Genomic DNA, 27,852 nt, shown 5'->3' on the forward strand with positions numbered 1-27,852 from the left:
CCCTAAATGGGAGGACTTCATAAAAACCTCCTGGAGGAGGTGGGAATGGGGGGGGGGTGGGCTGGGGGGAAGGGGAGGAGGGCAGGAGGGGGAAGAACAAGGGAATCCGTGGCTGATATGTAAAACTAAATTATATTGTAAAATAAAATAAAATAAAAATAAATAAATAAAATGAAATGAACCATTAAGGAAAAAAAAAAACCCTCCTTTGAGAGATAAGGAAACCTTGCAGAAGAAGAGGCAGAAAGATTGTGAGAGCCAAAAGGGGTGGAGGACACAAAGAAAACAAGGCCTTCTAAATCAACATGAGTTCACAGAGACTGAGGCAGCCTGCACAGGGCCTGCACTGATTTGTACCCGGTCCTTTGCATACATATTATGACTTATTGTTTAGGGTTTTTATCAGGTTCCTGAATGTGCAAACAAGTGGATCTCTGTTTCTTGTGTCTTCTCTTAGTCATTTCCTACTGTTTGTTTGTTTGTTTGTCTGTTTGTTTGCTTGTTTCAAAACCAATGAGTTAGTTTTTCTTTTTTCTTATTATATTTTATGGCACAACCATCACCTAGGGGAATTGTGAAAGTCAGGAAGCCAGCATAGCTGCTTGACATAGTTCCAGCAAAGCTGAGCCACATGCTATGATTATTGACCTGATGTCCTTTACTTTTGGTTTGAATCTCTGTGTGTCACACAATTGGGGGAATATTAGCACAATGATTCACCCATGTCTTCAAGAAAATTGTTTTTGTATCCCCCTGAAGAAGTCCTGAGTGTACTACCCCCTGCTTTCAGGGAAGGAGCCTTAGTTGACCCTACTTGGGAGTCTTTTCTGTGCCTTGAAGAATGTTCTCTGCCCCTATGCAAACTCAAGAACAAAATAGAACTGTATGAATTCAGAAGAGGCTGACAAGGTTCAGCAGGATAAGAGAATTGGCATCAGATCAGAGCATGGTACTCCTTTTACATTATACTTCGAACTTCTCAGAAACATAACCTGTAAGATCATGTATATTAAGCCTGTAAAAGGAATTCAGCCATAAGAGCTGGAATGACTAGGATAACATAACAGTATGTAGAGGTGGTATAAGAATGACATAAAATATAAGTAGTGTAAGGTATTAAGATCTGTCATTCCTAAAAAGATTGATTTACATCAAGTAACTGTGGCATTAATTTAGAAACAAAAGAATTCTTTTATTTAAAAATTTCTATAAGATTATAAATATAAACATTATAAAGAATAGAATAACAACTACAACAGTTCCTAAGCCTGATAAAGCTCTCAGGCTTATGCTAATTTGCAAGTAATATGATTGAACATTAAAAGTTAATAAAATACTGCTCAAAGCATGGTGATTCATCTGGACTGACTCAGATATTATCTAAAACATCTTAAAACCGCAAACTGCTGCCAGCCTGAGAATAGACTGCTATGTTATGTTTGCTTAAGCTGAAATTGTCTGTAGAATTCTAGGAATAAGGATATGGGGTTGATAATAAAATCTATTCTATCTGTACTTAACTTATAACCCCAGGCATACTAGAGAAGTATGCCCAGGACAAAATGATGTGATCTGTATCTCTTTAGAAATCATGAATCTGTATAAATAAGAAATTTTCTGATTGCTAATCAGTCAGATTTACAAAGTCTTCCCATCTGGGTGTTTCTGATTCAACCTTCCCCTGTCCTGATCCTTACACCCTCTGTGAGACCAGTTCATTGCTGGTGCTGGTGCTGCCTCCCGCTCCCCGGCAATTTTATTTTATCGTTATCACCTAGAAGTCTGCTTGTTTTCTAATGAGCAACAGAGAGGGAGTAGATTGGAATGGGAGGGGAGGAGAGAAGCAATTGGGAGGAGTAGAGGGAGAGGAAACCACAATAGGGTAAACTATATGAGGAGAAAAATTCTATTTTTAATAAAAGGTTAAAACAGAGAAATCAGAAAAAAACATTATAATGCTATAAAATTTTAAGGACACTATAAAACAGGGGACACTAGAACCCTAACACAATAACATGGGTCACAGTGCTACTTTCTTGTGAATAATAATCATTATATTACTTAAAGAAAAACATTAACTTAATTGTTATTGGAAAAAAACAGCTGCTATGTTAAAAAAATGATTCTAAAAGTATTTAGGTCCCTTTTCATAAGTAAAGGAAAAAACTTGCCTTGATTGGTGGTACCATGAAAATGAGCAACTTCTAGAGTATATGATCAGACTGCTATTCACAATTACTTAAGCATTAATGTCTGTGGAAAAACTACTAGAATAAAATAAATTGTAAAATGCAAAAAAAGAGGCTGAAACTAAGAAAAGGCTTCAATTATTAGGTACATGTTCAGTCTTTATAGACATCACTAAAATCAAGGGATGAAAATGTACAGTCACACAACCTTGAAGAATAAATTACCAGACTAGAAGCCCAGTAACGTATGCAGCATAACTGCATATACAGTATGTTTGCATGTACACCTCCATATGTGTATGTGTGTACATACATATTTAGCTAATTTTCAATGCTCTATTCTTCAAGGAAAAATAACATAAATATAATACATTCACTAAGCAAGGACTGAAGCAAAAAGGACAAGGGGTAAAAAACAAACAAAAAAATAGTAGTTGTCCCCAAAACTGAAATTTTTGAGAAGATATGTTGAACAGGTAGTTCCAGTTTAGTTACGTGGTAGCATAAAAATTCAAGTGAATGAGGATTCTTGGAAAGTCATTCTGGTCATAAGCACTGTTGAAATTTGGGGAAACAGATGCAGAAAAACAGCAAATAATTTTGGAAACATCAAAAAATTCCTAAAAACAAGAGAGTTTGTAGAACTTTGGATGAAATGTGACTACTATACAGTAATGCTCTATGGTCAAAATAGTTAAAACTAGACTGAGCACAACATAAACCCTCCCCATTACTCCAACAGCCATTTTAAGAGACTTGCAGACATTTCCTACCATGTAGTTCAGAACATATCTCCCCTGACAGTGTAAAGTCTCCTTTCTTAAGGGGACAGCACTTAACATTATTATCCTAAGTAGCTTTTCATAAAGCTAGAGTTGAATAATGTGAATTATTTCACATTATCTGGAGGAATCAAGATAGGACATCTCCTGAAACCACCAGTCTAGCGTAAGGATCAAAAGTAGATACTAGAAGAATACCTTTTCAGCAGAGCCTGGAATGGAGAGCCATTCAATGGACTTGAAATTCTCTCACTCCTCCTTGACACCAAATATCCAAGTTAGCTACAGCAGTTGGCAAACCAACTACTGAAGTCTGAGGAGTCTGTAGTAGTCAAGGTGACTGACCACTGTGACGTCACAGTTCTGAGGCTCATGACATGCCTGACAAAATGACATGTGCCTTTGCCTCACCTGTTTTTTTCAAGATAAAATTCTGATTAAAAATAGTTTTAAGGATGAACAGAGATGCTATGACTATGCAAATTTGTACAACAGATACTACTATTGATTCATATCAAAAGAAACCTGTATCCCCAAACCACAGTGCACTATGATAACTATGTATATTAGACTAGTTTCCATTGCTCACTGTTTTAAAGTTTGAAAGTACAAGAGTAGTCTATCAATTTGGTCTCTAGTCACTTTAACCTTGGTTATGTTGCATCACATCAAATGGTATCATATTAGGGGCGTGAATGTGGTGAAACAAGAGCCAGACAGTGAGGACAGGCTTAATCTTCTTATTCTCTGTCAATTATGCTCATGTATCAACTAGAAAGGTCCCACTAAATCAACTTTAATCCCTTCAGAGGTCAGCACTTGCAATTACAGGGTGGTCTCCTTATGGGTCATGTTTTTAAAAATGCCATCATCTAGGCCGGGCGGTGGTGGTGCATGCCTTTAATCCCAGCACTCGGGAGGCAGAGTCAGGTGGATCTCTGTGAGTTTGAGGCCACCCTGGGCTACCAAGTGAGTTCCAGGAAAGGCACAAAGCTACACAGAGAAACTCTGTCTCAAAAAACAAAAAACAACAACAACAAAAGCCATCATCTCCCATTATTGCCACACTAGGGATTAAGCGTCAATCTATCAGTCCATGGGATAAAATGACTCAAATCATAGAACCAGGAAATGTACACTTAAGATTAGGACATTCCCACTGCAACAATAATTCTTTATATTATACTTTTTCTTGTTTATAAAATTTTATAATGTTTAATTTCATAGAATTTCATCACTTTCTCTCCTCCTTTTCCTCCCAACTGTCCACCATTAAGCCCTTCCCATCCCTTCCCACTCTCAAGTTGATAGTGATTTTCTTTTATTGTTATTGCTTATCAACAAATGTATATAAACATTTCTTGATGATTCTGTTTCTTTTTTATGTGTTTGTGGTTCCAAGGCTTGCCACTCTGCACTGGAAAACCAGTAAAGGGATTAATCCCTGGGAGATGCTATTTTTCCTTTTCCCAGCAGTCATTAGTTTTCTGCAGTTCTTTTTCTAGACAAGGGACCCTGTGAGACGTTTTCCCTTGTGTTAACATGTCCATTGATAGTGCCATTGTTCTGGCATTGTTTATGAAGCCATTTATATGAAAGATGGTTTCATAGCAAATTTCCTGGTATTTTGGCTCTTACAATCTTTCCAACCCCTTCTGTGATGTTCCCTAAGCCAAAGATGCAGAGGCTGTATATAGATGTATTCACTGGGGCTGGGCACCCCATGATTTGGTGATATCTATAGTGTTTTCAGTTGTGGTTTTCTGTGATGGTCTCCATTTGCTGTGAAGAGTGGCTTCTTGGAATGGGGGGTAAGTGGTAATTACGCTTATCTGTGAATAGATATTGGAAGGCATTTGTTGACTGGTTGAGGTTGCAGTCTCCCCATGGCCTGGCAGTTTATCTCAATAGCTCAGCAACTTGGGACTCCCTCCTTCCCCAGCAGAACTTCCTGTCTATCTGCTCTTATCTGGAGAATGTCCCTGGACCTGGAGGATTGACTTTATCTAAAAGCTGTCTCTAAACCAGATAACTGATTAATCTTTAGCTTGACCCTTGGCACAGATTTCTGCTAAGACTTGTGCTAGGAGCTCTGCTATAGGAACCTACTGCCATATACAAAGCCTTGTGACAGGAATGTGCTACTTAATGCAAATTAGGGTTTGTCCCCAGGCTCCCCAACCCTATATATTCCTTATACTCTGGAATAAAGTTTAGCTGTTTCACCAAAAGTAGTCTCCCAGAGAGCTGTCTTCATTGGTACCCATTGCCTTCTTGAACCCTGTTCCCTGTTTCTGATCCACTCCACCCTGGTGGACTAATGCAGCCAATGATTCCAAGGAAGAAGCAGAGCCACAAATATATAAAAAAAAAAAAAAAAAAAAAAAAAACTTGGCAAGGAATTGAGATGGTCTAGCAAAGTAGTGGTAGGAGACACTTTTTGAAGGTTCATAGCCTCACTATCCTCCAAAAGCTGGCTAGGATTCTATAACCAGTTATGATTTCACTCCCCTTGAGTTAGACATAAGTTTAGACAGTTGTGGATAGCCACTGAGTGAATGCTACTTCTTACACACACACACACACACACACACACACACACACACACACACACACACACACACACACACACATACACACACACACACACACACATCTTGTTAGGCTGTTAATTGCCGTGATCCGTATATGCTATAGTTAGATAGAACTGTATATTTACTTTCCTCCTTTGGAAATTTGTATAGTATTCTCTGCAACCATTGAAGTTAGACCTCAGGAAGTGACTTTCAGGTTAGTTTCAGCTGAATCTTCTGAGTCCTATGTCCATAGTTTGTGGTATCTTCAGCAATATGTGCTCGTGATCAAGTCCTGAGAGGAAACCATCAGCTAGACCAATGAACTGCATTGCTTGAAGAGTCATTCAGACTGTCCTGACCAATAATTTGAAAGGACATTTCTCAAGCCTGGTCCTGGTTTTATAATCACATCAATTGAGCTCTCATGTTGACCATCCTTTTTGTGGCTGTCAAAGCATTATCTATTGTCCATTTCTGTGGTGGTTTCTTTTCAAGAACACAGTATATTGAGGAGCTTAATCTGTATTTGGGCTTTTGGATTTTCTTTTCCAACAATAATAATTGAAGATTCAGTTAATGATTTATATTACTGCATAGTATATGGAGGTTTACTCATAGACTATCAAGTATATATCATATGTTTGGAACATATATGTATATACTTCATTTTAACTATTTCACTTCTGAAGGATATGTGGCAGCCTCCAGTTTGAAGATTTTGCAAATAGCCATTGTTAAAAATCATTTGTGTACACCTTTAAAATTTTTAACTATTTTAAAGGACTAAGAAATCCAGAGAAAATATCTCAAATGAAAACAGACAGTGGTAACTCTGGCATCATCAATCTCAGAAATGATTTCAACCCATCCATCAGTGGCATTGAATTATGTGGTTATACAAGATGAAAGTTCTCTCAGAATCAACATGGACTTGTGCTCTTTACACTTTTTCTTTAGGTTAGTAACAAATTGTGTCCATCCTTTTTTTTTTTTTTTTTTTTTTGGTTTTTTGAGACAAGATTTCTCTGTATAGCTTTGTGCCTTTCCTAGTGGTGGCGCATGCCTTTAATCCCAGCACTCGGGAGGCAGAGCCAGGCAGATCTCTGTGAGTTCAAGGCCAGCCTGGTCTGCAGAGTGTCCATCCTTTCTAAAGCACAATCAGACAAAAAACCTCAGACAACCCTCCATCCAGTTTTGGACACTTATTGTGTAACAGTTTGCTCGAGCAAATAAATTTTTTTAAAGATCATAGTTTTGATGGGTAGCAGTAATTTTTAGTGGAATTAATAGAAGCAGCTTAGTACTAGAAATTGCAACTTCTTTTCCTACCTAGTATGCTTTGTAGAAAATCTTCACTTTGAAATTGAAGAAATTAGGTGACAATGTAAATGATGGTGTAGAAAAGGTACATGAGACTTTTAATATAAAACCTACTGAGTACAACCAGACAAAAAGTATTAAAATAACATGATGTTGAAAAGGAACTTTGCAAAATCTGTTTATTTGGGTAATACTGTCAAATGCAATTAAAAGACATAATCATCTGTTTTATACTTAATTATTAAAGTATCATATTAAATTATTTATGGAACTTACTATCCACTAGTGAGAATGTTAACCAACAGACAATGTTTTGAATTGCTCCTTGTTTATCTTGCTTTATGGGAAAGAGAATATTAATAAGTCAACATACAAATTATATACCTAGACAGAACTTATAAAAACATTTATTTATATATGTCCCTATTTTGCTGTTTGTTTGTTTTTGTTTTCTCTCTGTAGAGAACTCGATCTATAATCTAGGCTGGCCTGATACTCACAGAGATGCACCTGCCTCACCCTCCTGAGTACTAGGATAAAAGGTGTACAACACCACCAGCCAACATGTGGCCATATTTTTAAAGAATAAGATATAGAGCAAGAAGATTTAGATACACAAGGACAAGGTATCTTTTTGTTGAAGAAAAAAACACAATGAAGGAAATATCCTCTATTTTTTAATTTTATGTAATGATGTAATGGAATTGCAATAAAACTAGTAACACTCACATTAGTAGAAAACTGTTTCAAAAGTGAGGCATGGTACTACATTTCATTCTTTTTGTGTTAAGTATTTTGCCTTGCCAGTGGGCAAAATATCTTGAACATGCTGCTTTCTCAATAAGTTCTGGACCATTGAGTGGACTAATAACTTACGGGTGTACAAGGTGGGTGAAGAGTGACTGGATGCTCTCCAATTTGTATCTTAATACATAAACCTAACATTGTCAGCACTAAAATATTCCATTTTTGATACCTTCTGCTAACTTGTTCCCCTTCCTCCGTAAAATCATCTCTCTTATCAATCAGTTTAAGGAGGGTTATTTGTTTCTGCCATTTGAATGTGAGGACACAAACAAGGGTATCATTTGAGCATTTTCTACAGAACTGTCAGGAGTGAAGTTGGGCTTTTATGAACGATCTGTTCAATGCTATTTTAACAGAGTGCCCTGAATGTTCTAAGACACAAAGTATTTTGTCTTTCTTTCTTTTTTTTTTTTTTGGTTTTCCGAGACAGGGTTTCTCTGTGTAGCTTTGCACCTTTCCTGGAACTCACTTGGTAGCCCAGGCTGGCCTCGAACTCACAGAGATCCGCCTGGCTCTGCCTCCCGAGTGTTGGGATTAAAGGCGTGCGCCACCACCGCCTGGCTTGTCTTTCTTATGAGATAAAGAAAAGATCCTTAATATGTCAGATAAATGAAGAATGCTGCTATGTTTTTATCACTGTGAAGATGATATACTTCATAAATTTTATTAATTCTTATAGATCAAGAAGGGAAAATGGCCTCAAGTAACATTTCTATCTCCACTACACATAGGACAAAAACACAATTGCTGTTTTTTGGATCCTGATTAAGATTGACTTTCACACACGTTGCTGAAGTATTTTAATCAACAGGCTACTCTTATTCATTTTGATGATGAAACACATCAGAATAAACCAGTGATAAACAGAGCCAGGATTGAACATGTTCTCTTTGGTGAAAATGGTTGTGTAAGTGTGTTTGTGCCACACCAAATGATACTTAATAGTAAAATGAAGGTACGCCATACACTATAATAATAAACATAATATAATAAATATTAAATATTATTTATCAAATAATAAATATTCTGCCTGAGTCTGAGTAATTATTCTGGAGATCATGTACATAACAACCTTGCCCTTCATCAAAGGGAGAGCCAATGAATTATAGAGGAAAATGGTTAGCATCTAATAAAATTAGGTGCTTTTATGAGTGTAGGAACTTACAGATGCACAATCCTGCCCCTGTGTCACAATGATATATAAACACAATCATTGCTACATAGCTGCAGGGATACGTGGATGATGTGGAAAACACATCTGTGTGACATCTTTCATTTATCCTTTAGAGACTTAGTAAAATACAGAAATACTGAAGTTCAGATCAGCCAAAGAATCAATGAATCTTAACATTAAGAAACCAAGCTGAGCTCCAGGAATCCAATCGATGAGAGAGAGGAGAGATTCTGCAAGCGAGAGACATCGAAATCATTATGGGAGGATGTGCAGAGATGACTGGCCACACTAGTAGAAGCCCATGAACTGTGGACTGGTAGCTGTGGAGCCCCCATGGGACTGGACTAGGCCCTCTGGATACAGAAGATGGTTGTTTGGTTTGAACTGTTTGGGGGGGGGTACCCAGGCAGGGGTATCAGGATCTGTCCCTGGTCTATGGGCAGGCTTCTGGGAATCCGGTGCATGAGGTGTGAGGCCTTGGGCAGCCTTGGTGCAGTGGGAAGAGGCTTGGACCTGCCTAGGCTCAGTGTGCTGGGTTCTGCTGACTCCCCGTGGGAGACCTCGATATGGGGGATGTGGGGATGTGGGGTGGCTTGGGAAAGAGGGCTGGGGAGTGGGAGAAGGGAGGAGGGAGGATCTATGTATAGTATGTGGAGTAGAAAATTTCTTAATAAAGAAAAATTAAAAAAAAAAAAAGAATTCATCTAGATAGGGAAAAATGGACAGGATCCTCCTCGGGTTTTCTTAAAGAAAAAGAGAAAATGAAAGCCTGGTGGCTTTCCAAGTTCTATTGTCTGGCAAATACATAAGAGAGAATTTTTCAAGGAGATGTCAGAGGCTTCCTGTTCTGCACTTGCTGACTTGCTCACCGGTGCTTGATGGAGACTTAACCACAAGAGGAGGGTGACAGTGAGGCACTTGTATGGGGCGAAGAAAGTCTCAGGGTATTCATCTATCCAAGCTCTGCAGCAAAACTCTCTACAAGTATGCACAGCTTCTTCGCCCCTAAAAATACTGTAGGCACGTATATGACTGAGTCATGAACACAGGCATGTGGACACAGGTTTGAGTGTGATGAAGAGTGATGGCTAATATCAAAGGTAGGGGAGATGCATTCTGATAAGAACCGTGGTTCAATTTCTTAGAAAGTGACAGTGGGAAGTTGTATCTTTTGTTGTATCAGTTGTATCTGAGCAGAATCATATTGGTAAGTTCCTCTCCCCCGCCTGGGACATATAAATTCCCCAACCATAGTCTTAACCAGTTTTACAGTACAAGGTCTCTATTTCCCCCCTGTGGAGTGGGCCTCAACTCCAAGCTGAAAGCGTTGGCTGCACCCATAGCATTCATGTCACGGTTGCACCCGTGGGCATAGAGTCACATATTGGCCATATTGCAGGCCACAGGGGTCGCAGACGGGTAATGATGCTGATGACTCCCCACTCCTTGGAGCCTATATAGCACCTTCCATCACCACAAAAATGAGAAAGCAGGATGGAAACTTCAGGTCAGAACCACCTTGATTTCTCCATGTCCTTTGACAAATTGGGATGTTATCTTGAGTAATAGAGTCTAACTATGAAGTTCTGGTGGGCAACCAAGTGAAATGGCAATAGCCCATATTGTTTTACAGCTCTCCAGGACACTTGTGACCAATAACTCAAGAGAAAGTATTCCACACATGAGCACAGGGGTTCTTTTTAATTAGCCAGCCAATAGCTTTGTGGAGGAGCATTAGCTTTTTTGAAGAGTAACTACAATTAAACCCATATATATATGAGAGTCCATATATGTATGTATATATAATGCATATATATGAAGCTTAAAAAGTATGGCTTTGTCAAATATCCTAACAGCTAACATTAAGGAAAGTGGAAAAGGTCATATCATATATTGACTGATTCTTTCTGCTATATTAAGAATACAATCGAATCTACAATTTTACAAATACTTATTTTTTGTTTTTTCTCTTTCTATTTTAGTTTTTATTATTTAAAATTTTTCAATTTAAATATATTTTTTCAATATTCTTCCCTTTCCTCCCACCTCTCTACTCATCCAACTTTATTTTTTTTCTAAAAAAATAAATAAAATCCTGTTAAAACAAAAAGTCCTCCCCAACCAATAAAATAAAATAAAAGCAGATCCAAAAAGTAAAACAAAAACAAGCAACTCACAAAACTGTAACCAAATAAAAACACACACATACAAAATATGAAGTCCATTGTATGTTGGTCAATTACTCCTAAAAATGAGGCCTGTCCTCGATGAATATCCAATCCAGTGTCACTGTATTGAAGAAAAGTGATTATCCCTCTCCCAGCAGATATAAGTTGTTCAGTTCAGTTCTTGACGTTATAGTTGTTGACCTTTACCATAGTGTCTAGGTTTTATTCATTAAAGCATTCATTCATTCATTTAAAAAATAACAAAATAAAATATGACAAAACAAAAACTATCACATGAAAGCTGGACAAGACAAACAACAGTAGGAAAAGAGTCCAAGAGAAGGCACAAGATTCAGAAGCCCACTTGATCACAAACTCAGCAATCCCATAAAAACACTAAACTGGAGCCTGTAATATATACTCTGAAGACCTGGTGTAGACCCATGCAAACCCTGCCCATGCTGCTTCAGTCTCTGTGAGTTCATAGGAGCTTCGCTCCTGTTGATTTAAAGAACCTTGTTTTCTTGGTGTCCTCCATCCCCTCAGGCTCTTACACTATTTTCCACCTCCTCTTCTATGGAGTTCCTTGAGTTCTGAGGGCATGGATCTCAAGGAGATCCTTTTGGGCTAAAGTTCCAAGGTCTCTCATTCTGTGTGCAATGTTTAGCTGTAGGTCTCTGTATTTGTTCCCATCTGCTGCAGGAGGAAGCTTCTCTGGTGATGGCTGAACAAGGCACTGATCTATGAGTATATTATAATATTGCTAGGAGTCATTTTATTAATGATTTTTTAGAGCAGCATTATTTCATTTTTGAATAGGTCCCTGGGCTATTGATTGGGGGAGGGGAAAACGTAATAAAAATATATTTAAACTAAAACATTTTTAAATAATAAAAAAATAGAGAAGAGAAAATATGTGTGTGAGAGAGAGAAAGACAGAGAGATCTCAACCTGCTGCTATAGGACAAAATAATAAGTATATAATTCTTCATACCACTGATATCTTTGGTCAGAATTACTGGAAAAGCTCTCCACATAGTGTAGACAGAAACAAGGCTCTTAACCTGGAAATGGTACATTCAGGCAAGGAAATTCAGACAGCATTCTAGAAATACCTGACCTGAAGGAAGAACTTGCAGCAGTAGAGGTCTTCCCACTAGATGTGGAACTAAGGAAGAGCACTAAACCACTATAGGGTATGCAGACCCCTTTGCAACTCAACCTACAAAATCCCTGCTTAACCAATGGCTCTCCCTCCATGACAAGTAATGTGGTTTTCAAAGAACTTCTTTCTCCAGTTGTTTGTCTGATGTGAGGATTTAGCTTGGTCTACTGCAGAAGCTGTGTAGTCAGAGAAGGAGGTCCATGAGCTGCTTAATTGGGGGTAGGTCTGTGAGTGTGGAAAGTGTGTGGAGGTGAGTGAGGGGTCAGAGGAAATTGACATACAAAGTCAGTGCCTGAGCCATGAAAGTCAACTCCTGAGCCACATTTCTAGAGTTAGACCAGCTGTGTGGAGATGGCATAAGAGCAGATGAGAGTCCTCTTACTGTATTTTAATATAACAATTGCCTTATACAAACAGACATTCCTCTTTTCCACAAAGTGGTCATGCAGTCTAATTTCTCCATTTAGTTTTCTTCCCATAAATATAAATGCATTATAAAGTCAGTTCTTCTGCCACTCCCTCTTTTGCATATTTATGTACGTATGTACTAGTATTCAATTTCTATTCCTCTGTTTGCATAATATAATACCTTCTCTGAATAGCACAATATAAATCTCCCATTATAATTTGTATGCTTCTGATTTTATAATGGATTCTGCTCCTGTATTAGTAGTAGTAGGAACCTAGTGGGTACTTTCTGAAAGATAGATTGCCATACATAGTTTTCTTAAGTCTGAGTAAAGTAAATGTATTCCTAGGGAGAAAACAAATGAGCACAAGGAGATCAAATTTTGGATTGCTTTGTTTGGTGTGGTGATATTTTATTTGTGCACCCCAATAAAGCTTGCCTGGGGATCAGAGGGAAAAGCCAGTCACTATGTTAAACAGGTCAGGCAGTGGTAGCACACGCTTTTAATGCTGGCATTTGGGAGGCAGAGATCTATCCGGATCTCTGTGAGTTCAAGGCCACACTGGGAACAGAGCCAGGCATGGTAGCACACTCCTTTAATCCCAGCACTAGTTAACCATAGAGGTCTGGAGGTCTGTACAGGCAGGAAGCGATAGAACTGGGTAGAAGGAGAAAGTGAGGTAGCTGGGCAGAGAGAGGAAGTAACACAGAGGACTTCCTGAGAGAGAGAGAGAGAGAGAGAGAGAGAGAGAGAGAGAGAGAGAGGACACAGAAAAGTATATATGCATGTGTATACAGGAAATAGCTCTCTCTTGGGCTGAGGATTTCCTAGCAGTGAGGACTTGTGGCTGTAGTTTATTCTATTCCTTTGATCTCTCAGCTTTCACCCCAATATCTGGCTCTGGGTTGTTTTTTTTTTAATTAATAAGACCGTTTAGCAATTCATGTCAGTTTAGTATTGATATCATTTTGTATTTAATGGAGTTATAGACATACGTAGTTTGGAAATTTCTCTAGTGTATCTGTACCATGAGTGCTGGGCTATAGGCATGAGCCCATCACAGTACATGTACCATGAGAGGTAAGATACACATTTCAGCCTCCAAGAGTACCTACTGCTGCGGGCCGCAGGAATATATCATAAGAACTCAGCTGGTTATGGCAAAGTCACTACCTGGAGGGATCAGGGAATTCCTCCAGAGGAAGCCAAATCCCAAGGAGTTTTTGGTGTTACTTGACTTGTTATATATCAGCTGTATTCTGTTATGAAAATCATGTGTGCCTTCATAGTTTTCCCAATTGATTTTTCCCTAAGAAGGGCTAACAATGTGGACTGATCACTCTCTAGACATACACATTCCAGGCATTTGGAGAACAGCCTCAGGAAAGGCTTTCTCTGGAATCAGATATCCCCCCTAGCCACTTTCATGGACTAAAGGAGACACCACCCAGGTGGTCACCCAATTTCCGAGGACTAACAATGATAACAACCCACAGGCGAGTCTCCTGACTTAAGGTAAATTCCACAAGGAGACATCACCCAGGTGATCACCCAATTTCCGAGGACTAACAGTGATAACAGCCCACATACAAGCCTCCTGACTTAAGGTAAATTCCACAAGGAGACACCGCCTAGGTCAGGTAGACATTAAGTAATAGCTTTATACAATTTATCTCAGACCCCTCTTTTCTTACAGCCTCACTAGCTTTATAGACCTCTAACTCCTTACCTAACCACTTCTAGGAATATTTAGATAACCTTCTGCGCTAACATCTATGCTCAGCCAGAACTCCCAGTTCAAGCCTCCCTGTAATTATCATTATTGGCAGCATCCGGCCAAGTCCATCACCGGATGGAGGAAAGTACCTTAACAGAGATACCTCTGTACTCTCTAAGAACAGACTTAATCCAGGCTACCTGTTTGAGAAGGCCTGGCGGATGTGCCAATTAAGCTTAACTTCCTCCTTTCCCAGATCTTACCTCCAGTTCCAGATCTCCCTTTAACTATCACCAGAGGCATCTAGCTGTACTCGGATTGCCTAGAGACTGAGCACACTTTCCCCCACCCTGCAGAAAAATGGCAGATAGCTTGGACAGGAGCCACAGGAAAAAAGAAGACAGTTTTATTTTCTCCCATTGACCTAGCAACTTATAGATTTTTAACATCTTTTACCAAACACATTTAAGATTATAGTTGTGCACATAAGATCCCTCTTCTTAGATATTACCCAAATTTAGCCTTTAGTTAAATCATTAGTCACTTCCCCTTTGGGTTGCAAATGGTAATTAACAACTATTGCCCCTCTTTGTGATTCTTATCACCCCTCCATTTGATCCTGATAGTGGACAATCACTGCCTGAGGAAATTCAAGCTGGATGTCCTGGGTGGAGGGGAGGATTGTGATTTTGGGGGGATATATAACTGTGAAGCAACAGACACAGAGAAAAAAAAGTGAATGGTCTAAGAGCTTGGTGTGCTGAGATTCTGTTTCCTGAAAATAGTCCTCGCCGTTAGTAGTTCTCTCTCCTGAGGCCCTGAGATGTATAATATTGAGGCTGGTTCCTCTAATATTATACAAGAACCTACAACGTAAGTGCTGGGATATAATTGCCAGCTTCTCACAGTATATGTACTTTGAGTGCTGGAGGTCACCCAGTACACCTTCCTCAGTACATTCACCATGAGTGCTAGGTTAGTGGTATTAGTATCCCACAATTGGTTCTTGAGTCTCACACAGTATATTCATCATGAATGCTAGGATATAGGCATGTGCTTCCACATTACATGCATTGTGAATGCTGAGTTATAGACGATGATCCACCACAGTACGTGCATCAAGAATGCTGGGGTTAGTTTTTTTCAGTCGTCCAAAGTACATTCACAGTTGATGCTAGGTTATTGGCAAAAGCTACTCACAGTACATGCAGCAGGAGTTCTGGGTTGCTGGGTTGAATCTTACACAGTTCAATCACAGTGAGTGTGCATTATGGGCACAATAAGTGCTGGGTTACAGCCAAGATCCATTACAGTACATGCACCATGGATGCTGGGTTATCAGCATGCATTTCCCACATAGGTGCTACTGAGATACAGTTGTGAGCCTCCTACATTACATGCATAATGTCTTGATGCATGTACTGTGGGAGGCTGACACACGCATCCAACCAATCATGCATATACGACGGGACATGCAAGACATGCATCATGACAGGCATGAGCCCACCACAGTACATGCACCATGAGAGGTGAGATACACATGTCAGCCTCCTATAATATATGTACGTGAGTGCTGGATTACAACCATGGGCCCAGCACGGTACATAACCCATGAATGCTTTGTTATAGGCATGAGCCTCCAAAAGCACTTACAATTTGAGTGCCAAAAAACACATATCAGCCTCTCACACACAATACATGCACCATCAGTGCTGGGTTACCGCCATAAGCCTACCACAGTATATGTACAATGAATGCTGGGTTACTGTGTAGAGTCTCATACAGTACATTCACGGTGAGTGCTGGGTTATCGGGAAGAGCTTCCTGTAGTAGATGCTGGGATACTTGTGTCAGACACCCAAAGTACATGCACTATGAATTCTGAGTTAGAGTCGTGAACCTCCCACAGCACATGTACCATCAGTGCTGGATTATAAAGATGAGCACACCACAGTACATCCAACAGGAAAGCTGACTTATAAGCAAGAGCCTCTGATAGTACATGTATCATGAATGCTGGATGACTGGTATGAATTTCTCACAGGTAATAGGCATGAGACTCCCACAGTATATGCATGATTGGTTGGATACATGCGTCAGCTTCCCACAGTACATGCACCAAGAGTGCTGGGTATTAGAGTGAGGTTCCCATCGTATATGCATGATTGGTTGGATGCGTGTGTCAGCCTCCCACAGTACATGCATCAAGAGTGCCAGTTTCTAGTCGTGAACCCACTACAGTACATGCACCATGAATCTGGACACACAAACATGCCCACCATCGTACATGCACGATCTACATGTGCACAGCACACATGAATACTATGAACCACTCACTCATTTGCACATGCACACTAGAAACACACGTGTACACTGCACACACACATCACACACACTCATGAAGAACTGTGACAACTACATGTTACGTAAAATCGCAGCTGGCAGGGGTGACCTAAGATTAGGAGCGCTCACTGTTCCCAAGGACCAGGGTTCAATTCCTGGAGCTGGCAGAAGTGGCTTCCAAAGATCCATAACTGTGAATCCAGGCCACTTGATAGAACTTTCTGGAGAACCAATGAATTAAGTGAGTAGTCTCTGGGGGATAAGGGAGGAATATGGTGCCCAGCAAAGGCTGTGGAGTACAGAGAGTAGACAATCTGGGGACATGGTGGGCCTGATCTTTTGACTGCCTTCTCTGTCCTTTCTGTCCAAATGCCCAGAGTCCCTGTGTACTCTCTCCCTCTTACTCAATGCACAGTTTTAAGGTATCAGGAACAGGAGGAAGCACAGATTGGGGTGCCTGGAGGTCAGTGCCAGGCAGTAGGGGGCCTTCCGGAGCTACAGGCTCCCAGCATGACCTCAAGGGATCTCTGCAGTCTCTAAAAGAGTTCTTTGTTTTGCAGCTTTGAGTTTTTAACTTGATAATTGGGTTTTCCACTCCTGGGGAGAATGCCCTTGGGCTCCTTCCTCAGATCAACACAAAGGCCTTTCTTTGTTCAGGTTCCCTCTCTTCCTCACCCCTGCAGTGTAGTTTCTGCTTCACGTGATTTCACAGACACAGAGTTGGGTGTGGGTGTCAGTGTCAACAGCAGGTGTTGAGCAGCAGCAGGCCTTGGCCAAAGTGGTTTGGGAGGCAGAGGAGAAGTCCCAAACCATCACCTTGCAGTAGGTAGGCAGCATGGAGGCAGACTTACCTTAGTGGTTGGAAATTTGGGGTGATTTTTGTGCCTTTGGCATCATTTTTCTGAGTTAGGATTGGAAAGTTTACCCTGTTTGGCCCCGAAGGCTTCCTGGAGTGGGCAAGGGAGGGTAGATATGTAATTCCTGAGGCTGATTTTAGTGAGCGCTGTGGACTAGAAGGGTAATGGTTCCATTAAGTGACTTTGGAGATGCACAATGTATCTATCTACATGATGGCCTCCAGAAATTCATGCCTGACAGTTCTTGACATTGGAAAAGCATTCGTTGTCTCTGACTCTCAAGTTTGCAAAATGGAGTTCATGTTGTACCCAAAGTCCAGAATCCCCAGAGACCACCAAGAGACTGATCTGACCGCAAAAGCAAAGTCTTTATACTTGAGTTTAAACTCGGTTCCCTTGTCCATCCATCTCAGCAGTGGGATAAGAAGGACCCCAAGCAGTAGCAGGGTAGGATATTTATAATGGTTAGAGCAGGGGGCTAGGGGAATTACAAATCCATGTAGTTACAGGCTTGGGATTGGTGCTTACTCAGGGTTGCAGCTATGAGGAAATAGCCATATCCTTTAACAATTGTGTCATTGGATCTATATCAGCAGAAGATTCATATCCTCTGATAGTTATGACATGTTACGTTCATCAGCAGGAAACTTACTTCCTCTGACAGTTATTGTTATGCCCAGATTGGGACCCCAAAGACAAACCACCACAGACCTTAGGTTCAGAATGCAATTAGCATGGTTTATTTCTGTTTACAAGCCGCGGACAGGGAAGCTCGATCCAAAGCACTCACTCATAGTCGTGAGGCCAGGAGGAACTTGCTTTTTCTTTGTGTGGCTGGCTTTTTAAAGGTAAAATCCACAAGCCCTTCAGGGGGGTTGGGGGAGTTTTGCACGGGTGCAACTCGGATTGGTTTATCTTTATCTCTGTTCTCTTTTAATTGGGTGAGGGTATGTAACCTTTGAATTTACTGGTTGGTGGTTACAATTTATTACTTTGGGGGCAGTCCAGCACAAGTCCCAGGCTTTGTCCTTGAGCCACCATGGGGGCTGGCTGGTCAAGCACGTACTGCACATAACTCTAAGTTGGTGAGGGGCCCCAGAAAGTAAACATCTGGCTAAACTTTGAGCAGTCTTTTGTTCATGGCCCTCCCAGAAACTGCTTGCTCAAGTCTCAGGAAACTGAAATTGAGGCCTGATCTCTGAGAGAAGACTGAGCAGCCTGTTATGGCATCTGCTTGGTCCTTTCATTATGATATACTGTCTATATCAGCAGAAAACACCCCACAGGACACATCTGGTGCTTGTTTATTCTGTCAGTTATGGTATTTCATCTACATCATATCCTTTAGGTTATGGCAGGAAATGTCTGGAACTTGTTTTTGCACAGCTCCCAGTTGTCTGGGTCTAGAGGTAGAGGGGCAGCACATCCTCTGGTGGTTTTTCCTGAAATTGTTTGTCTAAGGGCCTGCTCTCCCCTGTCTGTCCTTTCTCTAAGGTGGCTGCAACCCTGTCATCCTCTCAGTTCATTCTATTGACATTCTGATCCCACCCCTTGGGGCCACCCCGTGTCCTGAATTAGAAGCCTCTTCTTAAGGAAAAACTCCATCCATTTCTCTCTCTCTCTCCCTCCACTCCCATGAGGTGTGCACCCCTCAACCCCTCTCTCTCTCTTTGCCTCTCTCATTCTCTCTTCTTTCCTGTCTTTTCTTTGTCTCTCTATTATCATAAACCATTTTTGCATGGATGTAGCATCTGGGTTGTGAACGTTCACCCTCCGCCCTGCCGCCATGCCCACATTAAGTAGGTCACCCACCAGCCTGCTACTGCATCTGCTCAGCATGCCAGCATGTTTCCCTGCATTCGCAGGATACCCTCAGGGTCCCTGAGTAATATATCATAACACATTCCCCCCAAACCTTGCCCCAACTTCTCAAATGAACAATTGTGTCAAAGGAGCAAGAAAAACAATAAGAAATAGGTACACATCAAATCAGAAGCAATCTCCAAGCAACTCATCATACAGTTATTTTTTAATTAAAATAAATTAAGGTTGTCTTTTTCTAATTATCTTCCTAAAACTGTGGACAAAGACCCCCTTCAGCTTCTGGAAGACAGGCTGCACTCCTTGCCTAGATTTATTTCCCAGAACTAATGTTGAATCACTTGGCCCATTCTCCTTTCCTCCCATGCCTTGGGTTTCTAGGTCTCCGCTTTATGAAGACAGCATTTGGTGAGGCCCCACACTTTGGCCTGGTCTGTAGTAACTTCATCACCAAGGGAGTGAGATTTGAACCCTTTCATGGTAAGGTGGTCAATGCCAGATTTGAGGCACATGGGTGATACCTGATAAGCCTCTCTGTCAATGCAACAATACAAATCAGACCAAATCAAACCAAATTAAGAAAAAGAAAGAGATGGGGGAGGGGAGTTGAGGTGGAGCTTCCACCAGAACAATGAGGACAATTCTAGAATGTGAAGGAAAGTGTGTTTCTAGTGGGTCTGCTGAAATTGGGTGGGATGACTTGAGGTTGGGGGAGATACCCTTGAAGGCCCTTGTCCTCTGCTGAGAACGGACAGGGGCTATTCAATCCAGCAGGACATCACTCTGCATGGAATCTGTTTTGTGGTGACTAAAGTAATTTAAATCCTACTGATCAACTCTGGAAGGTCAATTTAAAGAATTACAACACTATATTATACTTATAGACAAAACCTAGTGTTTTAAATTGAGTGCTAAAAGTGTTCTATTGAAAAGAAAAATACATTTTAGACTTTCATATGACTTCTTAGGAAATTAGCCAAGGACTAACAAACACTCTCCAAGTTAGTGACTGTACAAGGAGGGGCTGGTGCGATAGCAGCTTTTCATTTACAGAAACCGTTTCCCAGACTATACTAGATAACGTAAAATCTTCTAAATACCTTAAATCTAAACCTCTAGGAATACAGTTTGGGAAGAAAATCTGAAATTCAGGAAATGTGGAAGACCTGTATTAAACAGTTGTTTACACTAAAATGAGAGACTCGGAAGCTGTTGTGTTCAGAGGAATAAACAGCAGCTCCATCCCTATGCCTGCACACCAGAGAGAAGCTAATTCCCCAGCACTCTTTAGGAGCTGAGATTAAGTAAAACCTATTTGTTTCTCTTCCTTTGTTTATAAAATTAACATATGCTAATCATAGCAACTCAGGGGTCAAGAATGAGATAAAGGCATGAATCTTTTTAAAAATAAGTTGTTATATAATCTAATCTACCCAGGGACTGGAGAGAATGCTCCTCTGCCATACCAAAAATGTTGGGTTTAATCCTCAGCACCACATAACCCTGTGTGCTGGCACACAGCTGCACTCCATAGGCAGAGGCAGGCGGATTAGAAGTTCAATGCCATCTTGGACTGTATTGTAAATTCAGTTCCCACCTGGGCTACATGAGACCCTGTCCAAACAAAAAAGGAAAAAAAAAGGTTGACTTCGGTTTAAGAAGATTTATATGCAACTTCAGCCATGAAAATCTGATTTTCAGAAATGTGTTCTGTTGTACAAACTTGGTTATAAATCTTAAATTTCATTTGATAGATCAGGCACAAAGAAAACAAGTAAAAATCAAAAATTCATGCCTAGTTGGGGGTGACAGTGTTGCTCCTATGGTCCCTGAACTCAACTGAGGCAGGGCCACAAGTTTGAGGCCAGCATCAGGTTTATAGCAAGATCCTTTCTCAAAAAATAAACATAAACATAAACATAAAAAACAAACATCATGTCTCATTTCATTTAGATCTTTGAAGAAGGTTAACTGAGCCATTTTGTCGATGGAAACATTTCTGGGAACTGAATTGTCTGATGTCAGCTGTGCATAATTCCTCAAAGTGTGGAACCCAGCTGCTGTGCAACATCAAGGGCAGATGTTTTATGAGAGCTGCAGCCAGATCTACCAGAACCAGGAGCTGCTTGTGCACTATGGAAACTGCTATCAGATGTTTTGGGACATTCCCATGAGTCTACACGTCACCACAAAAGAGAAGAAGATGTCTGGGCCTGTTGACAGTGTGTGTCTCCCTCTGCCTTATCCAGTGAGAATTGACTAGTGGAAGAACTGGACTTGTGCCCAAAAGGCTCCCAGCTGAAATCCAGAAGACCAAATTACAGGCTGGGGCCAGAGACGGCATGCATCTTGCTCAGCTTCTAAGTAATGCTGCTGGTCTCTGGGTCACATTTGAGTGGCAAGGAGGTAGAAGGCCATGAAGACATTTTAGGGATAAGCCTCTGGAATTTGATCTTTTTAGGGGAAGAGTGGAGCTGAGTCCCCAGACTACATTAGAGTGCTACAAAGTTGTTGAGCCACTGATCTGATCTCCAAGTTTGCGTTAGGTTTTTGCTTGCTATTTTACCTGAGACAGGGTCTCATGCAGTCCAGGAGATCTGAACTTCTGATCTTCCTGCCTTTAACCCCCAAATGCTAGGATTATAGACATGTAAGTCTATTCCCAACCTTGAAGTTTCTTTTTCTTTTTTCAAATTTATTCAATTTAAAATATTAGTTAATTAATTACATTAGTTATTTGTGACAGTATTACACTATGTAGCCCTGGCTGTCATGGAACTCAATATGTAGACCAGTGTTCCAAGCTTTTACCACTCAGATGGTGGGATTAAATGTGTGTCCCACCACACCCAGCCAAGGACACACATTTTGGGCAATTTGGGAAAAGCATCTTCTAAAGATAATTTTTTGGGGGAAGTCTTACATATGATTTCCTATGTTTTCTGTTAGTATGACAGTGTTTGGTTTCATTCAATTGCTGTGATGAGGATTGAAACAATCCCAGGGCCTAAAGCCTGCCAGGCAGGTGTTACACAGTTTAACCACACCCTACTCAAGATTACTGTGTTGGGAGACAATTAAAAAAAGAAAGAAAGAAAAGAGCTGAATATAGTGGTCCATCTCTAATCTTGATACTTTAGAGGTAAAAGCTGCATAATTTCAAATTCAAGTCTAAAGCGACTAAACAGGGAGATTCTTTCTTAAACAAAAAGTAAAATCCTTTCTCAAAGGCATTTTTGTAAGACTGATGGGTATCTTCCCATATAAGGTCCCATAAAGGCAAAGTGAATCATCATGAATGGGCTATTTGAATAGCTAAGCAAACCTGCATTTCAGTAACGGAGCATAAATGACTCAAAAACAGCTGCATCCCTGAAGCCCACTCCTCATGGGTTGCAGCTCACAACCTGGGAGCCTGGAGCCACTGCACAGCCTGCAGACAGCTCACTGGGTGGGAGAGTGTCTTCACAGGTGCCTCAGTTGGTCTTAACCTCTTCACAGCAGGTGGGCTGCTTTCTGCGGTGGCTTCCAGGCAGCTGCTGTGATCTCAGAGGATTCTCTAAAGCTCAGCTTTCCTCCTTCAGAGGGTGACTCTCAGCTTGTATAATGCACTCTAGCTTGGAGAGGCCTAGTGAAGCTGGTCAGCTTCAGGCACTTTCTGAAGCTACGCTGAGTTATTTACCTTCCTGTTTAAAGAGATTCCTAGCAGGATAGAATGTTTCAGTCTGTTACAGAGAGGTGGGATGACATGGAGTTTAAGAAAGAGTTCTTTCTGCAGATTCTTGCTTATGCTCACTCTTGGCCCCTCACCCTGGAGGGCTGAGAATAAGGTATCTGGTGCTAGAATCCAGAGTGTCTTAAGCAGAATTTTTGGAGATGTTCTCTCAACTGCTCCCAACACATTCACACCTCTGTTTGGGGGGGGGGGGGATTGGGTGGGGTGAGTTCTTTGTTTTGTTTTGGAGTTAAGGTTTTGCTGTATAGCTTGTGTGACTTGGAAACCTTGATCCTCCTGCCTCTGCCTTTCAGTGCAGGATGTTGGACCTTACTCCTGGCACGAACACCTGCATCTGACACCTCTTTGTCTCTAACTTCTGTTCTCTTCTTTCCTTCTCCATCAGTAAATACAGATTTAGCCATCTGGGCATACCTGTCACTCAGTGACTCCTGTGGGTAAGACTTAGCAAGTGTTGGAAGCAACACCTGTGAATGAATGAAAGTCAGATGCTTCATAGACTGTGTAGCACAGGCTGATCTCAGGCTCTCAGCAGTCCTTCTGCTTAGCTTCTCCAGTGCTGAGATTACTGGCTTGCCCACCATGCCTGGCTCATACTTACTGTGTGTGAACATTCTAGCTCTGGAATCTTACCCCAAAGTTCAGAACAGTGAGTTATAAACTAAGAGGACATAGCACTTGGGAGCCTGAGAAGCCAGTTGTGGCTGTCCTGGTATTAGTTTTGAACTTGTAGCACAGTCTGGTTTGTGTTTGTGTTTGTGTTTGTTTGTTTGTTTGTTTGTTTGTTTGTTTGTTTGTTTTGTTAAGGGGGTTTGAATGGGGTATTGTTTTTTAAAAGCATGTCTCATGTAGCCCAGTCTGACCTCAGACTCCCAATGTAGCCAAGGATGTCCTTGCACTCCTGATGCTTCTGCTGAGGTTCACAGGTGTGTGCAACCATACCTAGGTATGGTGTCTGTTTCTGTTTTTTCAAGTCCTGTTTGAGGAAGTGAAGGGAAAGGACAATGGTTAACACACTCTCCAGCACTTACACCTCTGTGTTTGATAAAGTTTCTAGAAGGTTACACATGTGAATGCTGTGGAAAGATGTTTATCTACACATATTACATAAATAAACACCTCAAGTACTTTCCCTGCATGGGCAAGGGCAAGAAGAACAAGCAATTTCCATGTTTTCTCTGCCAAAGATTCTTTAAGAGGATTTACCACCAGATGGAGGTAGCGCACGCCTTTAATCCCAGCACTTGGGAGCCAGAGCCAAGCAGATCTCTGTGAGTTCAAGGACAGCCTGGTCTACAGAGCAAGATCAAAGACAGGCTCCAAAACTGCACATGGAGAAACCCTAGCTCAAGAAAAAAAAAGAAAAGAGGACTTACCAACTCATGTCCATGACAGGCATTGGCACTACCTGGTGAGCCAGTGGTAGTGATTTGATGCCTGCCTCACAATGGTACCATGGAAAAGGTAGATGTGCAGGCATGAGCCTGTGTCAGTATTTGTGCTGAGGGCAGAGGAAAAATACAGATGTCAGAGTGGGCTCCTGGGTTAGGAAAAATGCCCAAAGAAAGGCAGCTTGAGGTTAAGTCTAGAACAGAAGGCTGTGGTTAGTACTAGAGGCTGGCAAGGGATTAGGTAACTGCACTTTGTTGCATACCCCTGCATTAGATATTAGTGATGCGTTAGATAGTTAGTCACAGGTGCAGAGGAATCATTGGAATGGTCCAAAGAAAAGGAGGCCACTATCACAGACCATGGTCTTTGTAAGAATGAGAAGCAACAGTGACATCAGGGGGCCATTCTTTGCCAGCCCAGACACCTATTGCTCTGCCAGCCTTGGTCAAAGGACAAAATCAACTTCATTATTAGAGAGAGGGTGGCATTATGTGTTTTGTTACAGTATTTTTTAAATTGTGTGTATATATGTGTGGGCTTGTGCATGTTTGAGTACAGTGCCCCAAGAGGACAAGGGAGGCCATTGGATTTCCTGGAATTGAAGTTACAGATGGTTGTGAACCATCATGATAGTGCTAGACACTGAACCTGGGTCTTCTGGAGGAGCAGTTTGTGTTCTTAACTACCAAGTCAACTCTCCAGCTCTTTGTAATAGTAAATTATAAGGCATTTTATACTAAAAGTAAGGTTTGGAGTTTTACATTTTAATATTTCTGAATTAGACTGTGTTCCAAGGCTGGGCCATAGTTTTAACTTTTATTTGTTTTAATCTGTTTTTAAAATCTTTTTATTTTTAAAGATTTATTTACTTTCATTTCATTTCATGGGAGTGCTTTTCCTGCATGTACGTGGGCATCTTTTGTGTGCAGGGGCTCACAATGGCCAGAAGAGAACATCAGATCTCCTGGCACCAGAGTCAGAGATGATAACCAGTTGTGTGACACTATGTGGGTGTTTGGAACCAGACCGAGGCCTTTAGCAAGAATAAAAGTAAGTGCCCGTCCCCATAGCCATCTCTCCAACCCCGAAATTCTCGGTTCATTGTTGCTTTGTTTTTATTTTTATTTGTGTGTGTGTGTTGCTGTGTATGTCTGTGTGCTGCTGTTTAGAGTACATTTCTCCTTTATCACTTTCTGCCATTGCACTTTAAGACAAAGTTTCTCACTGAACCTGGAGCTAGGCTGGCAGTCAACAAAACCCAGCAATTCTCTTGTCTCTACCCCCCACAGCCCGGGGGTTAGAGGTGTGGTTGGTCATGTGCTGCTTTTTATAGGGGTGCTGGGGATTTGAATTCATGTCCTCATGCTTTTGCACCCATTGAGGTATCTATCCTCCCACAGAAAGGTTCTTGCGACCATTTTGTTTACAGGAGTTTACAAAGTCAATAACAAAAGCTTTGCTTAACCCTGGGGCTTTAAATCAAGGTTTGATATCCCTGGGAGGCCTGCCCTTTTCTGAATAGAAACAGAGGAGGAGTGGGTGGAGGAGGCAGAAGGAAATGGTAGGGAGGGACTTGGAGGAAAGGGAAACTACATTTGGGATGTAAATAATAATAATGATGATAATAATACATCATTAAAAAAAACAAATCAAAATAAATCCCGAGTTATGGGCTGGATAGTTGGGTCCCCAGTTAAGAACGCTTGCTGCTTTTACAGAGGACTCAAGTTCTGACCCCAGCACCCATAACTCCAGATGCAGGAGAGCTAGCACCTTCTTCTGGACTGGGCACCCATACACATGTAGTATGCACAGATATAGACACATACACATTGGTAAAAATAAAATTCAACCTTTGTATTAAGAAAGAGAGAGAGTAGGCCACTTCATATTCATCAAAGGAAAAATCCACCAATATAAGGTATCAATTCCTAACATCAATGTTCTAAACGCAAGAACACCCAAGTTTGTAAAAGAAACATTACCAAAACTTAATCACACATTGACCCTCACACATTAATAGTAGGAGACTTCAATACCCCACTCTCACCAATAGACAGGTCATCCAGACAAAAACTAAATAGATAAATACTGGAGCTAACAGAAATTATGAACCAAATGGACCTAACAGATATCTACAGAACATTTCACCCAATCACAAAAGAGCAGACCTTCTCAACACCTCTTGGAACATTCTCCAAAACTGACCATATACTGGGTCACAGAGCAAGTCTAAACAGATACAAGAAAATTGAAACAATCCCCTGCATCCTATCAGAAAACCATAGATTAAAGCTGAATTTTGACAACAGAAAGTTACAAACTCATGGAAACTTAACAACTCCCCACTGAATGACTATGGGGTCAAGGAAGAAATAAAGAAAGAAATTAAAGACTTCTTATAATTCAATGAAAATATACACAACATACTCACACTTGTAAGACATAATGCAAGTGGTGCTAAGAGGAAAGTTCATAGCACTAAGTATATACATAAATTGGAGGTATGCCATACTAGCACCTTAATAGCATGCCTGAAAGTTCTAGAACAAAAAGAAGCAAACTTTCCCAAAAGGAATAGATGGCAGGAAATAATCAGTCTGAGGACAGAAATCAATAAAATAGAAACAAAGAGAACAATAGAAAGAATCAATGAAACAAAGAGTTGGTTCTTTGAGAAAATCAACAAGATAGACAAACCCATATCAAAACTAACTGAAAGATGAAGAGAGTATATCCAAATTAACAAAATCAGAAATGAAAAGGGAGGCATAACAACAGAAACCAAGGAAATACAAAGAATCATTAGGTCATACTTTAAAAACTTGTACTCCACGAAATTGGAAAATATAAAAGAAATGGACAATCTTCTCAATAGGTATCACCTACCAAAGTTAAATCAAGATCAGATAAAGAACTTAAATAGACCTATAACCCCTAAAGAAATAGGAGCCATCAATAAAAGCTTCTCAAACAAACAAACAAACAAAAACTCAGAGCTGGACAGTTTTAGTACAGATTTCTACCAGACTTTCAAAGAAGAGCTAATGCCAATACTCCTTAAATTATTCCACAAAATAAAAACAGAAGGAACAATGCCAAATTCATTTTATGAGGCCACAGTCACCCTGATACCTCTTGTATAATATTTGAGGAACCAGCCTTAATATTATATATCCCAGGGGCTCAAGAGAGAGAACTACTAGCCGGGCGGTGGTGGCGCACGCCTTTAATCCCAGCACTCGGGAGGCAGAGCCAGGCGGATCACTGTGAGTTCGAGGCCAGCCTGGTCTCCAAAGCGAGTTCCAGGAAAGGCGCAAAGCTACACAGAGAAACCCTGTCTCGAAAAAGCAAAAAAAAAAAAAAAAAAAAAAAAAAAAAAAAAAAAAAAAAAA

The 27,852-nt window shown here is 40.7% G+C and overlaps 1 protein-coding gene across 4 annotated transcripts in view; it reads left to right on the top strand.

Annotated features, from left to right (window-relative positions):
* The window catches only part of LOC128119187 (zinc finger protein 120-like), a 172,081-nt gene that overhangs the window by 97,254 nt on the left and 46,975 nt on the right, over positions 1 to 27,852 (top strand). Inside the window, exon 1 of one of the 4 annotated variants that reach the window (XM_052752440.1) lies at positions 25,381 to 25,507. The exons of the other annotated variants lie outside the window; for them this stretch is intronic. Within the exon in view, the coding sequence (XP_052608400.1) occupies positions 25,463 to 25,507 (45 nt within the window). The 5' untranslated portion in view covers positions 25,381 to 25,462. Of the gene's footprint in view, positions 1 to 25,380; positions 25,508 to 27,852 lie in introns of those variants that run through there. 4 annotated transcript variants of the gene reach the window in all.

The sequence above is a fragment of the Peromyscus californicus genome, unplaced genomic scaffold, assembly GCF_007827085.1.
Source record: "Peromyscus californicus insignis strain IS unplaced genomic scaffold, ASM782708v3 Scaffold_23__1_contigs__length_62951481, whole genome shotgun sequence".
Classification (NCBI taxonomy): Eukaryota; Metazoa; Chordata; class Mammalia; order Rodentia; family Cricetidae; genus Peromyscus; species Peromyscus californicus.